Raw genomic sequence first — 16,969 nt, 5'->3', positions numbered from 1 at the left:
CTGGATGACAAAACAAATTTGGTCTGTTATGCATATTTTGGATGGAAATGGAAACATACTTGAGCTAAATTACTTTAATGCTAAATAATATTTACAACACCCGGGTCACAAAAAGGGCACAGAGCATCATCAGGGACCAAACACACCCACAACACAGACTGTTCACGCTCCTACCATCTGGCAGACGCTACAGGAGTGTGAAAGCAAGGACTACTAGACTGACAAACAGTTTTTACCCCCAGGCCATCAGGCTTTTGAACCACGGATTATAATCACCGTCTACCTCTATATTTCCATCAGGCTTTGAGCCACGGATTATATTAGCAATTTTGCACAAGACATTGCACAGTACATCTACCTCCATGTTTGCACATTGTTTGTTTGCCTCTCCTTTTTTTTTTTAAATGTTATCTTCATTTTTCACTCTACCTTTATATTTTGCATTCCATATTCACTTTATATTTTATATTTCAGAACAGGATAAAGCAGCTAGAGATAATGAGATGAGATGAGATATTTTATATATATATTTCTTTTTATTTTGGTAAGCGTAGTTTGGTCGGGCAGTTGCAAAATAAGAATTTCATTACCCAATAATAAACCGCTGTGTCTGTTATTGTGTATATGACAAAAAAAATCTTGAATCTAAATATAGTATGAGTTGCTCCAGTGAGACCTATAGGAAAGGCACACAGAATATCCCAAGAGCCTTTATCCATTTGATTAATAATAATATTTGGAACATACCAACTCCAAATTTACACAAAGTAAAGATAGATGATCTGGATTTAGTAAACAAAAAATGTAACAAATTTTTAAGGCAGTACTTAGTAAACACTTTATATCCAAGTATAACAAAAAGCTCACTCATTCTGAAAGATTATAACAATTCTGATATATTATCTATTCGAACAAGATACTTAAAATTCCCAATTTCCCCAAAATGTAAAGAAGTTCATTTTAAAACTATAAATAACATTTATCCCTCAAATGAATTTATAAAAAGAAGATTTAAATTTGATGTAGAAAACTGTTATATTTGTAAAACAGATATGTAAATGACAGAGCACCTGTTTTACAAATGTGAAATTGTCCAACGTTTGTGGAAATCTCTCCATGATTTAATATCGTCCCGCTCCAGAAATATTGACTCCTGGTCCTTTCAAAATATTCAAATGGGAGTAATCCTTAAAGATAAGAAAACTGAGTTTTTGGTGAACAATCTCATTATTTTTATAAAATATTACATGCACAAGTATCGATATGCCAAATCCCCCCCTTCATGGCCTGCTCTTAAGAATGAACTGTCCTTGTTACAAAAATTTCTGAAATATATAAACAATCCCCATGCAAATAGACTGTACACATTCATAGAAGTCAACCTTTCATAAACCCCTTTTTTTGTTTTTTTCCATTTTACATATATTTTGTGTGTATATATATATATATATATATATATATATATATATATATATATGTGTGTGTGTGTGTGTGTGTATTTGATAAGTTTTCTTTTCAGATTATATTTTCAGAGGAGGTGTGATTTTATGTTGTAATATAAAATAATTCTGTTTATGTTTGAATTTAATAAAAAAAAAAAAAAGGATGAGTCCGTCGTGCTGGTATTTACATCATCACTGTCGCACAACTAAAACGTGCCAGATCAGTCGGCTAGTGGGTTTTCAAAATAATAAACACATGCGTGTATTTTTGTGATAAATGCATATTATACTGAGCGCATTTCCCACATAATCCTCACTAAGGTTTCGGACAGCACTACAATATGGCGTCCGCACCACATAGTGCCCAGGGGTGGAAGTAACTTTTATTTCTTGCCATAATACATTATTTATTATTGTCTACTTATCAAGCATTCACTAGGACTTCTTATCACTCAGTAGTACTAGTATAGTACTTTATCACACTATCATCCACCTGTATCAGTTTTTGATTATAAATAAATTGCAAACACATCATTTCAACAACACAATCGTTTTAATTACATTTTTTTTTTTTAGCTGAACACTTGAAAACTAACTTTTCATTTTGGATATTGGACACAGAACAGAAAAGTGAAAGTTGTTAGGTAAAACACTTAAAATAAATTCCAAAGAGGCTTGAAGTAGCTGTCCTCATGTGTTTGACAGCGAGCCATGCCTTTTGCTGAGTGAGCAGCTCTCCTTCCTTTACCCAGCCAAGTCTTTACATTAAGGTTGTTTTACAATCAGGGTACAAAGTTTGTGTCACAGGGGTCCAAAATTCAAATTGATTCAAACTGGTTCTTGTACCAGTTTTTAAGTGAAGGACAAGTTAAAGAACAGATTTCAGGTCATTTTTTGACGTGTGTGTATGGTAGTTTTGTGTAATCTGCTATAAGATAAAGAAGATTAAGTGTAGCTTTAAGCAGGGCTGGGAGAAACAAATGAAGTGATTCTCAGAGAGGACTTTTTTTTTGACAATTCAGAATCCACTACTTCCATAGTGCTTTTAAATATAAGGCTGTAAGCTTTGTGTTAGTTGTCTCTAATATCTCATCTCATCTCATTATCTGTAGCCGCTTTATCCTTCTACAGGGTCGCAGGCAAGCTGGAGCCTATCCCAGCTGACTACGGGCGAAAGGCGGGGTACACCCTGGACAAGTCGCCAGGTCATCACAGGGCTGACACATAGACACAAACAACCATTCACACTCACATTCACACCTACGGTCAATTTAGAGTCACCAGTTAACCTAACCTGCATGTCTTTGGACTGTGGGGGAAACCGGAGCACCCGGAGGAAACCCACGCGGACACGGGGAGAACATGCAAACTCCGCACAGAAAGGCCCTCGCCGGCCACGGGGCTCGAACCCGGACCTTCTTGCTGTGAGGCGACAGCGCTAACCACTACACCACCGTGCCGCCCTGTCTCTAATATTTATGTCCCAATATCTTGACCACTTTTTAGGATGAAAATAATCATTTTAGATATGTTATTTTATATTGAAAAATTAGCTGTCTCGGAGAGGACTTTTTTTTGATACAGTTACATACTAATTTGATCAAAATAGTCTGAAAACTTACTGGCATTAAGCATTAAAACTTAACTATGTTTCCAATGATATGGAACCAAATATGTGTTTTATGGTATAAAGAATGATGCAAGTGCATCCCTTTCGGAGCTACCTGTGGTCAAAAAAGCACTTTTTCTAAATGACACGAGTAATTTTGCTAAATATGACATATATTGCCATACATTCACCAAAAATAACGTTATCACCAATTTTTTTTTGCATGGTAAATAGAACCATCACAGGGCTACAATAAACAACCAAGTTTATTTAGTCAAGCCTTTTGATATTGAAGATAATAAGTGTTAAATGTGATTTTTAGCTTGCGTACCCTGATTGTAAAACAACCCATAAGGAAGGGGATCCCACTGTTTGCATGGTGGTCCCACTGTGTTGATGAAGAGGAGGTTTGCTGCATTTATTGTTGTCAGTTTGTTTCTATACAATGTTGCATCATTGCTGTGGTCTTTTCTCTTAAAGATATCAGTAATTTTTCCCTGCATTATTATTTTCCAGTTGTCCTCTCTTCCTTATCTTATCAAATCGTTGTGGTTTTCTGTTGGTGTTTTTTGGATTCTTTGTATTTTCCCACGGGTGTGTCGGAACGTTTGAGAAAGTGCGTGCGTTCTACAGTAAGTGCGTGTGCCATGCATTGGTAGCCAGTTACTCTGCTCGTTCCAACCAGACAGTAATCTAGAATCTTTGCCCCAACTTCCGCTCGATTTACGAATTCTGATCAAAGTAAATTTTAAATGGCCTATCATGAAACAGGGCGGCATGGTGGTGTAGTGGTTAGCGCTGTCGCCTCACAGCAAGAAGGTCCGGGTTCGAGCCCCGTGGCCGGCGAGGGCCTTTCTGTGTGGAGTTTGCATGTTCTCCCCGTGTCCGCGTGGGTTTCCTCCGGGTGCTCCGGTTTCCCCCAAAGACATGCAGGTTAGGTTAACTGGTGACTCTAAATATACCGTAGGTGTGAATGAGAGTGTGAATGGTTGTCTGTGTCTATGTGTCAGCCCTGTGATGACCTGGCGACTTGTCCAGGGTGTACCCCGCCTTTCGCCCGTAGTCAGCTGGGATAGGCTCCAGCTTGCCTGTGACCCTGTAGAACAGGATAAAGCGGCTACAGATAATGAGATGAGATGAGATCATGAAACATTAACATGTTTCTTTATATGCCTTTTTATTTGGGAGACTTTGCAACTAACGTCTGTCTGCTGAAACACTTTGATTACCAGCTGCGCACGTTATAGCACAACATCTGCTTAAGCCGCACGCGCGCTGTACTGTAGCTCGCTCATTGTTTGTCCAGCGAAACACTGCACACATAACAGAATATTGAAACATCAACATATGTTTCTGTATATGTTTTTATTTGGGAGACTTTGCAACAAACGTCTGTCTACTAAAACACTTTGGATACCAGCTGCGCACGTTGGAGCAAGATGGCTAAGCAGTGGCTCTGCGCACTATCCCGCACGCTGTCTGTCGAGTGAAACACGGAAGGAATTCACTTCAGAAACTTCAGTCGCCTCACAGCAAGAAGGTCCGGGTTCGAGCCCCGTGGCCGGCGAGGGCCTTTCTGTGCGGAGTTTGCATGTTCTCCCCGTGTCCGCGTTGGTTTCCTCCGGGTGCTCTGGTTTCCCCCACAGTCCAGAGACATGCAGGTTAGGTTAACTGGTGACTCTAAATTGACCGTAGGTGTGAATGTGAGTGTGAATGGTTGTCTGTGTCTATGTGTCAGCCCTGTGATGACCTGGCGACTTGTCCAGGGTGTACCCCGCCTTTCGCCCGTAGTCAGCTGGGATAGGCTCCAGCTTGCCTGCGACCCTGTAGAACAGGATAAAGCGGCTAGAGATGATGAGATGAGAAGTGCCACATCCACAAATGCAAGTTTAGCGGTGGAAAACCTTATTTTCCGGCCTTCATGATCGATGTGAATAACTACATTGAAACAATAAGATGCTCCAATAATGCTAAAGCCCAGAGAACTGTATGGAACTATTGTATAGCTCACTTGTGACTTTTATTTGTTTATTTTTTATTATAATTATTATTTCTTGTCCTCCTGCCTATACCTGTGGCCTACATATGCCTTGTGATATGTCTATATTGTACCCTGGCACGTGTATGTACTTGTCTAGTCTGATATGTGTCATCTAAATTAAAAAAAAAAAAAAGTCTTTTGACAACATTGGCAGATGTTGGTGACTTTGATTTCCGCTGTACGTTTTACTTCCGTCCTATGAAGTCTCGCACAGGTCTCGGCGAATCTCGTTTACGGTCGTTGCTTTGACATATGGACTGATTATATTACAGAGCATATTTCAAACACTCATAACTTGCTATAGCAGTGACAAAATAGCTATCAAAAATGCATTCCTATATTTAATAAAATGAGAAATAGATTTTTGATCATAAAAAATTTCCCCTTTAAAGCAGAGTTCCTGACTGCATGCAATCTCTCTCTCTGCAGAACTCCCTATGACAGCACTGAGTACACGTTCTGCAGCTGGTATCGGCGAGGGAGGGGGAAAGTAGAGAGGGACACAGTGTCTGTGCTGGAGAAGGAGGGGGAGGAGTAGAAAGAAGCATAAAGATAGAAGAGCTCTGCTCATCAGCACCATGTAGAGCTGCAATCTGGGCCAGAAGAATGTAGAGAGAGGAGAATGCTGCTGCTGGAGCTGCTTGATCAACGGGTAAGACTACAGGCAACCTCAGGGACCGAAACAAGTCATTCCACTGCAAGGACAAAGCGCAGCAATGAAATGTCCTCTGTATGCTGAGCGAGCAGAAGCTCAGCTCCAACCCTTAATCAGCTTTCTCACTGAGGCGATCTCTGTCTTTTCCAGCAGATAGGATTGATCTGCTGTTCTTTTTGTTCCCTGCAGGCGATGTGGATATGATTACTATAGGCTGCAGATATGTTTAGCCTGGTATTGCTTGTCTTTGTGTGTGTTGCAGCGCGAGCAGAGTGGGAGATGTTCTAAAGAAGCTTTTCCACAGCTGACAGTGAGTAAAGTGTACCTCGGGGAAGATGTATGCCTTCTACTCTCTGCTGGTCTACATCTTCTACACCGTTTTTAAGAAGGACGAGGAGACTGCACTTGAAGGGGCATGTGGAGAGCCGACAGAGGTATATCTAAACAAAAAACATGCACGCAAACTCAGTATACGCTTACTTAGTCCAAACGTCATGAAATTTCACTGAAAATCACTGGTAATGTTTCTATCGTGCCAATCCTATCTACAAAATACCATTGCGACTGCAGGTTTTCATTCCAACCAAGCAAGAAGTCGACCTAATTCCACTTAATCAATTCATCTCTGTCTTGAAATGACTGATGAGTCGGCACCAGAGCTTAGCTGATCAGATCTGATCTAGCTGCATTTTTTTTTTCTTTTAAATCATTCTAAAATAGAAATCTGACGTCTGGGCTAAGTTATGGCCGGAGGACCAAAAATTTAACGTGACATGGTTTGAAAATAACCTCGCAGTGGTACTAGGACACACATGGTCACATGTACATTTCACAAGCAGATATTACTCTTAACACCAATGGAGTTTGATTCTTACATCACATTCTTCTCACGTATGCACCTCCGCTGTAGGAGCCTGGCCATGTTTCCATGGAAACAGGGAGTAGGAGGAAAGGTGGCCACACCTCCAGGTTGGGAAAAAGGCAGTGTGACAGAATCAGTGATTCAAGTAAGTGTTATAATTAAAGATGGCACTGAGCCGATACCCAGGGTCAATACCAGCAAAAAATGGTGGATCAGATGTCCGAGAAAAAATCATTAATTTGATTCAAATGGAAAAGATTTGCAAAAGATTTTTAAATGGAAATGTTTACAAAAAGAAACTTGATTGAATATTTTGTTGGGATTGCTTTTTAATGATTATTATAGTGACATTGTACACTTTATTATATTTGCAATGTAAGTGATTTTTTTTTGTGGGTGGGTGAAAGTCGTGGTTTTTTGTGAGTCATGTTTGTGTATTTTTTTTTCCCTGAATTTTAAGTGCTTCCGTTAAAAAAAAAGTTTAGTGTATATGATGAGTATTAATATTGGCTGATCCTCAGGGTTTCAGTATTGGTACCGAAAAAGAAAAAGTGGTGTCTTAGCTCCTCGAGTTATAATGTTCTGATCAGTGTTGTAGTCGAGTCACTAAACTTTGAGTCCGAGTCCAGTCTCGAGTCCCCAGTGTTCAAGTCTGAGTCAAGTCCAAGTCATTAAAAAAAATTTCGAGTCGAGTCCACTATTGATCCGAATCGAGTCTGAGTCCAAGACTCCAACCGCACCATTTGACGGTGGCTGTTTTTAGCGCCATTAACATTAGTTTGTTCCTGAACATGATGTATGAACAGGTGAATGTGCATTCTCTTCACCAGGGAGTGTGAAGTATTCTGTCAGAGATGGTTGGGAGACGGCTGTAAGTGCAGAAGGTGTGTTTATTAATACAAGTGAAGAGGGTAAACAATCCAGAACGGCCGGCAAAATTGTAAAACAGTGAACCAGGCAATTGGTCGAGCAAGGCACAAACAGGCTATCGTAGACTCGGCAGAATCAAAGACGAGAAACAGGAAATCAGGAATCAGGAAACCAGTCAAGGAAATAAGGCTCGGTAATGTATCAGCAATGCAACTCAATACTTCGCAAAGTAAGTGTGTTTTCATAGTTTTTATACTGGCGCGCTGATTGCGCCTTAATCCTGTGCAGGTGCGAGTTGTTTACAGTGCAGGCGAGAGTCCGCTTGGCGCGTGCGCTGTCCGGAGCGCGCCCGAGAGTCTATCTGATGCACACGCCAAGGCGCGCAGGTGTGACACACTTGCACAAAATTAGTACAAAAAGTAATGTAGATATAAATATCTTATGCCAAATTATTATGGCATGTTACAAAAAGTAAAGAAAAAAATCTGAGTCCTCGTCTCCAATTTACGAGTCCAAATGCAGTTAATGTACGAGTCCAAGTCTGAGTCATTAGTGCTCAAGTCAAGTCACGAGTCCTTAAAATTAGGGCACGAGTCGGACTCAAGTCCAAGTCCTGGACTCGAGTAATACAAGCCTGGTTCTGATTATCATAAAAATATATTTCATCATATTTACATAATCGTGTCGTGTGCCTGGCGGTTCTTTCTGTGGAGGACATTGAAGACATCTACCTATAGCCTAGGTCACAACCAGACATACGATTTTTTGGCCGTGCGATTTTTGGCGTTTCCCAAATCGCTGCGTTTTTTTTGTTCGTGGAGAAAGACGCACGTTGGCCGTAAGTTTGCCTTGCAACCTGAAAAAAACGTAAGCGCCCGTAGAGTTTGTTTGACATGACAAAGAACCTCTGTGGCCGGTCTGCGGCTCGAAAATCAGCACGTCACACGCGCGCCCTCCATGTGTTTCTTGCGTTTTTTGCACGTAGACCGGCCGTAGGAGCACGTACGGCCGGTTGTGACCTAGGCTTATTCGGAACCATGATTACAGGACTTTTGCTGATTGGATTAGGCATTGCCCTGGTTTATCGAGGAAGTCAGAAAACGGTGACAGCTGTCCAAAGCCCCATAAAGCTGCCTGACATGATTGAAGCGGTGGGCAGAGCTGTCGGCCCTCAGACTGTGGCTATTCAGAACTTGAACCGCAACATGGATAACATCATGGAGAAGCTTTCGGCTTTGCAGAGGAAAATGGATTCGATTTGATTCAGAGACCAGAATGGACAATCAGAGTAGTCGTGAGAGTAGAATGCGTCTACTCGCCCCAAGACCAAACAATCCCAATCTTATCTGCTTTCGGCTCCCTCAGACAGCACTGGCCTTGGCCAAGGCCGTTGCTGGGGAAACAATCCCCCCCCCCCCCCCCCCCCCCCCGGAGGTCACTGCTGTTAGACTCTCTCGTATTCCTCCCCCCTCTTCCCGCGGTCGCCGCTTTTACCCCCAGTATGACAAGTCGGTAAGCGCCATCTGGCTGCAGAACCGGACTGCTTGTTTGCGCTGGGTTACCTATACCTCCGCCCTCTTCCTCACCCCCTTCCCCCTCGAGTCCTGAGTAATGTGTAAAGTGTACCGTGTTATTTTTGTGCTTATGTGCTGAGGTGTTTTTTTTAATGTTCCCACACTGTACTCCCCTCAGGAGCATAGTGTGGGGGTTGCTTTTTTCCCCTCCCCTCATGTTACTACTGTATTTTTCATCCCTGTCTTCCTGTCCTGTCTACTCTCCCTGTGTCAATTGTATGTATGTGTATATGTACGGACGGGTTGACGGCTAATTTCGCTGGTACTTGTGACTAGTGACAATAAAGGGTCATTCATCATCATCATCATAATCCTGATGGTCATCTTATATCCCAGGCAGCAGCAGCAGTGACAGTGATGAACCGTCTCTCAGCGATGAAGACGGCGACATTGATGACAGTTATGCAGTCCCAGCCAAGACACCTTTGGCAGCCTTCCTGTCCTTCAAACAGGAAACGGAAAAGAGGAGAGTTTCCAGTGTCCACACTGAGACAGGAGAAAAGGTAAAGAGCCGTATCTCAAGCCCATATCTGCTGGAATAGCAAAAACCATGAGCAAAGAAAAAGTAAAGAATGAGCTGAGAATGAGAATCACAGCTGCAGTTTCTCATATGTCGGTTTGCAGGTGTTTGAGTCTCCTCTGGTAGCAGTGATGTCTCATCTACTGAGCTTCCTGGAGCAGTACTCACACCTGCAACAGCTGCAACAGCAGGCCGAGCAGTACCGCATGCAGCTGCACAGGCACCGTGTGCAGCACCGGCGAAAGATGAAAGCTTTGCGCAGCTCGTACCGCCAGCGCCTTCGTGACAAGAGCAGCGTCATCCACAGCCTGGAGGAGGCCATTGCTCAACAGCAGACTCCTTCACCTGATAATGACAGTAAGGACATCTGTTTGACTTTTTTTTTTCTTTTCAGAAAGAACAGGTAGTGCATATGGTACACTTTCAACCATAAATCATCTTTAACTAAGGATTTTAGGCCCTGTCTGCTGAAGTCTACAGCAAGTCAGAACTGAGTACTATGGAAACACTAGTCTGCAGTAACAATAATTATTTTCATCTTCCTTTTTTTAAAACAATCAATTCTGTACGCCTGCTTTCACTATCTAGCATTTACCGTAGTGAGTTTTTTGCTAACTGCTGTTTGTGCGGAGCTTTAATGAGGACTGGCAGTCGAAGGTGAGAGGGGGAGGAAGGAATGTAAGCGAATTAAAGCTAGACGGCTTTTCGATTTCATAAAATCGGTGAAATTTATTCTCTCTGAAATTTGGTCATTGTGATATGTTTATTTCTGTAATATTTCACAAAATATCAGGCCATTCTGTGGCTGGGAAGTTATTTAATTAGAGGGGATTCCCGAGCAAATAATGTTCATGAAATCGCTCGCTTCACGCAGTCAAGCAGACAGAGGAAGTCCGTGTGCGCATGCGCAGGTGCATCATTCTGTCGCTAAACGAACAGCTGATCACACCGAGGTGCTCGCTGACCGCCGATATTTATTAGTTTGGTCCTGCATTTCCTTTCCTTCGCAACATAATGTGTTTTCTTCTCGCTTTCTGTTACTGTAGTCGGTCTTTCACGTTTCATTCCCACACTCACGTCCTCCATTTTTCTCTCCTGTTTCAAATTTGTATCCCACAATACCTTGCGCAAACGGGGAAAACCCGCCACGTGATGCATGACATGGCATCTTAAATTGGGTCATGGTGAAGCAGAACAAAATAGCGGAGAATTTAGGGCCACGTGGCACTAAATTCATTAATTGTTCTGTTAAAAAAAAACCTAATAAAATTGGAAAGCTGTGATTCGAATTCAGTAGCTTTCGGTTCATTAAACAAAACTAATTGGGTGTCAGGGAAAATTCTTTTTATGACCTACACTTGAAAAACCTGAAAGGCAGTATACTTTTAAAAGGAATGTGCTTTGTGCACTATTCCCCAAAAAATATACTGAATTCAGTGACCTGAATGGTACAGAACCCCTTAAGGGTCATAGTGAGCTTCTTTTTTTTTTTTTAAGCTACTTTTGCGTTCCCTCGCAATACTTTTTCATGAACCCAACCCTTAATGCGAGGTAACACAAAAGTATTGCAAGAGTAATGGGATCCACAGAATGGTACAGAGCCCCCTGAGGGTCATGGTGGGGATTTGGTTTTAGCTAGTTTTCCATTCCCTTTGAATACTTCTTTTGCATTATCTCGTAGTAAAGGTTAGGGTTAAAGCAAAAGTATTGTGAGGGAACACAAAAGTAGCTCAAAAAAAAAAAATCCCCACTAATGACCCTTAGGAGATTCCGTAGAACAGAGAGCATGCATTGCATTCCCTGAAAGAAGCACTCAACCCAAGAACGAATTATTAATTTACTCACTAGATTACATTAGTAAGTGTTGACACATGGGGAAAAAGAAAAGATGCCAGAAATAACTGATAAACATTTCTAGACCCAGCTGCTGCAAGTGATCCAGATGTGATCACAGGCATCAACCTTTTCTGTGGGACTTTTTTTCACACCCAGACCTAAATGAATGATCTGAGATGGCACCAACACCAACAACTGTGTCTCAAATAAAAGAGTGTTCACACGGCACATATTTGCATCGATGCTGCACCGATGTATTTTGTTGCGATATATCTTACAGCGGTGTAAATTTTGTGGAGCGTTCACACGTCACAAGCCTGCTTACTAGAGAGAAGCGTGTTAGCACCGGTGCAGCCCCACTTGCGTTCACACGGCAGTTTTTGCGACCGTGCTATACGATAGTAATAATGCGGAAATGAAATATGCGCATGCGTGAAAATGTACTTCCTTTTCCCAGTTGTCATGGCATCACCAAGCGCCGGGAAAACAACGCGGATGAAGACACCAGTGTTGCCAGATACTGCTGACGTTTTCCAGCCCAAAATATGTTCAAATCCGCCAAAATGCACTTAAAACCGCCCAATCTGGCAACACTGGAAGACACGCAGTTCTGTTGTTGTTGTTGATATTCGCCATTTTGGAAGCGCAAAATACCAGGATGCAAATTATTCAATGCCCGTATGTAATCAACTCTCCTCACGCGTAGCGAGTCTACCCCTGTAGCGTTCAGACGTCCCATTTTATATCGGTGCTGCCCCGCAAACTAGCATTTACTCCGGAGTAAATTTCTTAAACCACCTCCCGAGCAGGGTTAGATTTGCACCGGTTTAAGCAGCTTTCAGGGGCTACACCGGTATAACTTTGTACCGTGTGAACACTCTACCGGGGCAGCCCCGGTGCTACACCGGAGTTAAAGTTGCCGTGTGAACACCCCTTAATTTGGGGTAAAAGTCCCAGTTTGGATCACGTCATGTGTAAACTTCAGCAGCAACTCACTAGTTCAATAAACATGGAACTTCTCTTAGACTAGAAAGTGCACTAACAACAGTGGGCACATGCATGGTAACCTTATAGGTAGACTGACTTTCAAATTTTTCAGGTGTAGGTCATAAAAAGAATTTTCCCAACACGCAATTATTTTTGTTTAGTGGACTGAAAGCTACTGAATTCGAATCACAGACTTCCAATTATTTTAGTTGTTTTTTTTTTTTTAAACAGAACAATTAATGAATTTAGGGCCACATGGCCCTAAATTCTCTGCTATTATTTCTTCCTTCACCATGACCCAATTCAAAATACTACGTCATGCATCATGTGGTGGGCTTTCCCCGTTCACACAAGGCATTGTGGGATACAAATTTGAAACAGGAGAGAAAAATAGAGGACGCGAATGTGAGAATGAACCGTGAAAGACCGACTACAGTAACGGAAAGTGAGAAGAAAAGACATCATGTTGTGAAGGAAAGGAAACGCAGGACCAAACTAATAAATATTGGAGGTCAGTGAGCACCTCGGTGTGATCAGCTGTTCGTTTAGCGACAGAATGATGGAACTGTCAGTGCACGGTCAAAGGTAAACCTGTAGATGGCAATAATGCAACACTGTGGATGCCAGCTGCCGTAAAACCCAAAAGAAGAAGATAAACCTGCGCATGCGCACACGGACTTCCTCTGTCTGCTTGACTGCAAGCGATTTCATGCATGTTATTTGCTAGGGAATCCCCTCAAATTAAATAACTTCTTCCCCGCCACACAATGGCCTGTTTTTTATTAATTTTTTTTGATATTACAGAAATAAACATGTATCACAATGACCACGTTTCAGAGGGAACTAAATTTCACCAGTTTTGTGAACTAGAAAGGCCGTCTACTTTTAATGGTGTTCTTGTATATAGGCACGGACAGGATTTACCCCTCAGTCTTCTGAATTGCCCCTAAGTGTGAATGAGTGTGTGCATGGTGCTCTGCAGTGGCACCCATCCAGAGTGTGTTCTCCTGCTTTGCACTCAGTGCTCCTGGGACAGGATCTGGAATGACCACGCCCCTGAAAAGGATAACACACCCACTGAAGATCAGTGATGAATTTATATTCACTGATGGCTTGACGTTGAAATATTCTACATGTTAATTATACTTTCACCTTGTATGTTTTCAAAGATAATCGCTCCATAATCACTCATTGTGGTAGTACGATATGATGATGATGATAATTGTACTTAATAATGATAATGTTATTGAAAGTATGCACAATAGATAGTTTTCACATGACGTCACAGAGTCGGGGATTCCCTAGTGGCGGCCATCTTGCGGGTCAAGCTTACCGTACGGGTCACTGAGCACACATTGTAACGCACGAGTACAAAGTCTTCAAAAGAACCCAAGCAGGCTATTTAAAGCTAGCAATGGTGCACGCCTGTTGTATTCACGGCTGTCGTAATAGGTCAGATGATGAAGTCAAGCGGAGCTTTTATGGAATTCCCACTGTACGGGAGCACGAAGGCGAGCAAACAAACTCAGCATACAAAGGAGAAATCTATGGCTTGCAAGAATCAACCGCAAGGATTATCAGCCTTCCAAACACAGCAAAGTCTGCTCTGATCATTTTATAAGTGGTAAGTTGTTTAAATAAACAATCAATTGTGTTTAAGTTTGTTTTTGGAAACCAAAACATCATGTGAACAATCTCTGGAGAATGCCTAACTGGAACCGCTGAGTGTACGTTTACATTGTAATGTACACTTAATATCGCTCGTTTGTCACGTTTCTATTTGAAACTTGTCACTTCACTCACGCAAGGGTCATTTTTGAAAAAAACATTTTAGGTCTATTCTGTATGATTTGATTTGTGTTTGGGATGCAAACAGCACGCCTTTTGGCGGATGCCGCCTGAATCGCGCAGATCCGATTTTTTTTTTGGGGGGGGGGGGGTTAGAGTGTCTGATTATAATTTCAAAGTAAATTCTGTATTAAAATTACTAAATAAGCAAATCCGTTACAGTCCATGAAACAGGAAGTATAAGGATGAGAAAAAAACAGTTTAAATCGGAAAGCTGCACACATTTGCGCAGTCCTACACATCGCTCGGGCTGCGCAAATGTGTGCAGCTTTCTGATTTAAACTGTTTTTGTATATATCAGACAGCCTTTAAAGTTTGATGAAGTCAGTTTCAGGCTTTGGAGCAGGCTTTGGCAGTTTCAGGCTTTGGCAGCCCTGCATAGTCACTTGAAAATGCATCTTTGTCCACTTTGTAGGGGTCAATTCCCCCAATCAAGGCCAGTTTGGCTGCATACCATTGTCGTGAGATGTCGTCTAATGTATCTATATACTTCTGTTTGCTTGATTTTGCCGACATTGATCTTTATTTTAGAAAACTGACTATATAACTTCATAAATTCGTCCGAGATAATGTAGCCGGTAGTGGCGATGGTCCTTTTTGTTTGCCCCGCAAGATGGCGGCTGGGGGGCGTTCCCCGGAATGCCGTGACATCAGTGAAAACTATCTATACAATGCATGCCAGGGAAACTGTGTGTGTGTGTAGCAGGGTCTCCAGGTCTACATAAGCTGGTGCAGTCTCTGTGCGGCCTGCAGGGGGAGAGGAGCGTGCTGCGAGGCGAACTGCGTCTCCTCCACTCACAGCTGGAGCAGAGAGAGCAGGACCGCCACTCCAAAGTACAAGCCTTCCAACAGCAGGTAATACTCACTCTCGCTCACAAATATATATACACACGCTCTTTCTTTGTCACATCATTTTGACCCATCTTTCACCCATCCCATTTCCAGGCCATCATCCTCTCATGCATGTCCCAGTTTCCAGACCTTCATATAGCAGGTACATCTCTACTTCCGCTTATCCAATATATCGACACCATCCATCCACATTGATTGATTTGTATTTTTTTTCACATGTACACCCACGGGCGGCACGGTGGTGTAGTGGTTAGCGCTGTCGCCTCACAGCAAGAAGGTCCAGGTTCGAGCCCCGTGGCTGGCGAGGACCTTTCTGTGCAGAGTTTGCATGTTCTCTCCGTGTCCGCGTGGGTTTCCTCCAGGTGCTCCGGTTTCCCCCACAGTCCAAAGACATGCAGGTTAGGTTAACTGGTGACTCTAAATTGACCGTAGGTGTAAATATGAGTGTGAATGGTTGTCTGTGTCTATGTGTCAGCCCTGTGATGACCTGGCGACTTGTCCAGGGTGTACCCCGCCTTTCGCCCGTAGTCAGCTGGGATAGGCTCCAGCTTGCCTGCGACCCTGTAGAACAGGATAAAGCGGCTACAGATAATGAGATGAGATGTACACCCACACAATCTTTGTATCTCTCCCACCTAAAAATGTCCCAGAACCGCTTCTCTTTCTCCGTCATAGATTGATGAGCTGAAGAGCTGCATTGAGGAGCGAGAAGAAGAGCTGTCCAAACTCCGCATTGCATCTGTAAGCACTCTTCTCTGAAGAATAACAGCAGAATTGAGAAGTAGAATCAGGCCATGCAAATCCTAGAATTATTCCCAGTCAGCATTTGATCTGGGGCTTTTGTGCTTTGGTTTATTCTTAGGGAGCAACAGACTCAGAAAAGCGCATGCTGTGCTTGTCAGCTGAGAATGAGAGTCTGAAACAGAGCCTGTCTGTGACTCAGGGTCTCCTGCAGCAGCTGTCCATCATCCCATCTCAGTCCAGCTCACTGCTCATTAAGGTGAGACTGACCGGATATATTTAAGAACCTTACCATCTTTCTCTAAGCATGGATGAGCATGTATGTGGGTTATAATACTGAGAATATTGCATCTGAAGGTTATACGTGTTACAGGTGACTTTTGAAATCAGGTGATTCTAGATGAGTTAGGGTTGGGTAATCTAGTGCAGCGTTTCTCAACCTTTTTTCAGTCACGGCACCCTTCAGAAGTATGCAAATTCTCAAGGCACCCCTATATAAAATATACGCAGTCACGTTGACCATACGCTGACCCCGGCAGTGACGTTGTGACATCGGAAAGGGGGCCGTGAGACAAATTTTGATGATGCATGAGGCGGCGATGATCTGCATTAGTGTAACTATCGTTTTTTGGAATTCTAATTCATTTTATTTATTTCACTGTTAGAATATATACTTTTTTGACGGCACCCCTAACGAAGCCAGACGGCACCCCGGTTGAGAAAGGCTGATCTAGTGGACTGTTGAATTTCTTTGTTGCAACTGAATCCTCCGTAGTAAAGTGATGGACTTCAAAGCAGAAGGCCCCGAGTTCAATTCCCAGCAAGGACCGTAAAAAGTGAAGGAAAAAAAAACGCAAATTAAATTAGACAGAAAGACAGGTATACAAGTGTAATTCTGGGAAGAGCGGTATAACCGGCCACAATCAGTCAGGATGCGCCCGTTACCGCTCCTCCACTCCTCTCACTCAGCACAGGAGCCCCACAGGGTTGTGTTTTGAGCCCTTTCCTGTACTCCTTGTACACGCATGACTGCATACCATCGCACAGCACAGACACCATTTTAAAGTTTGCAGACGGCAAAACAGTGGTAGAGGAGAGGAGTCTGCTGACAGAGAAGAGGTTCAGAGGCTGA

General features: G+C 42.6%; 1 protein-coding gene across 1 annotated transcript in view; it reads left to right on the top strand.

Annotated features, from left to right (window-relative positions):
* si:ch211-257p13.3 (kinesin-like protein KIFC3) overlaps positions 1 to 16,969 on the top strand; it is a 92,619-nt gene that overhangs the window by 33,128 nt on the left and 42,522 nt on the right. The window contains exons 3-10 of the mRNA XM_060921762.1: positions 5,522 to 5,744; positions 6,010 to 6,181; positions 6,658 to 6,754; positions 9,390 to 9,556; positions 9,678 to 9,930; positions 14,948 to 15,099; positions 15,772 to 15,837; positions 15,959 to 16,096. Coding sequence (XP_060777745.1) covers positions 6,083 to 6,181; positions 6,658 to 6,754; positions 9,390 to 9,556; positions 9,678 to 9,930; positions 14,948 to 15,099; positions 15,772 to 15,837; positions 15,959 to 16,096 — 972 coding nt within the window. The 5' untranslated portion in view covers positions 5,522 to 5,744; positions 6,010 to 6,082. The remainder of the gene's footprint in view (positions 1 to 5,521; positions 5,745 to 6,009; positions 6,182 to 6,657; positions 6,755 to 9,389; positions 9,557 to 9,677; positions 9,931 to 14,947; positions 15,100 to 15,771; positions 15,838 to 15,958; positions 16,097 to 16,969) is intronic.

This window comes from Neoarius graeffei, chromosome 5 (assembly GCF_027579695.1).
Source record: "Neoarius graeffei isolate fNeoGra1 chromosome 5, fNeoGra1.pri, whole genome shotgun sequence".
NCBI lineage: Eukaryota > Metazoa > Chordata > Actinopteri > Siluriformes > Ariidae > Neoarius > Neoarius graeffei.
The sequence above is the reverse complement of the archived record's forward strand: the minus strand, read 5'-3'. Positions and strand labels throughout refer to the sequence as shown.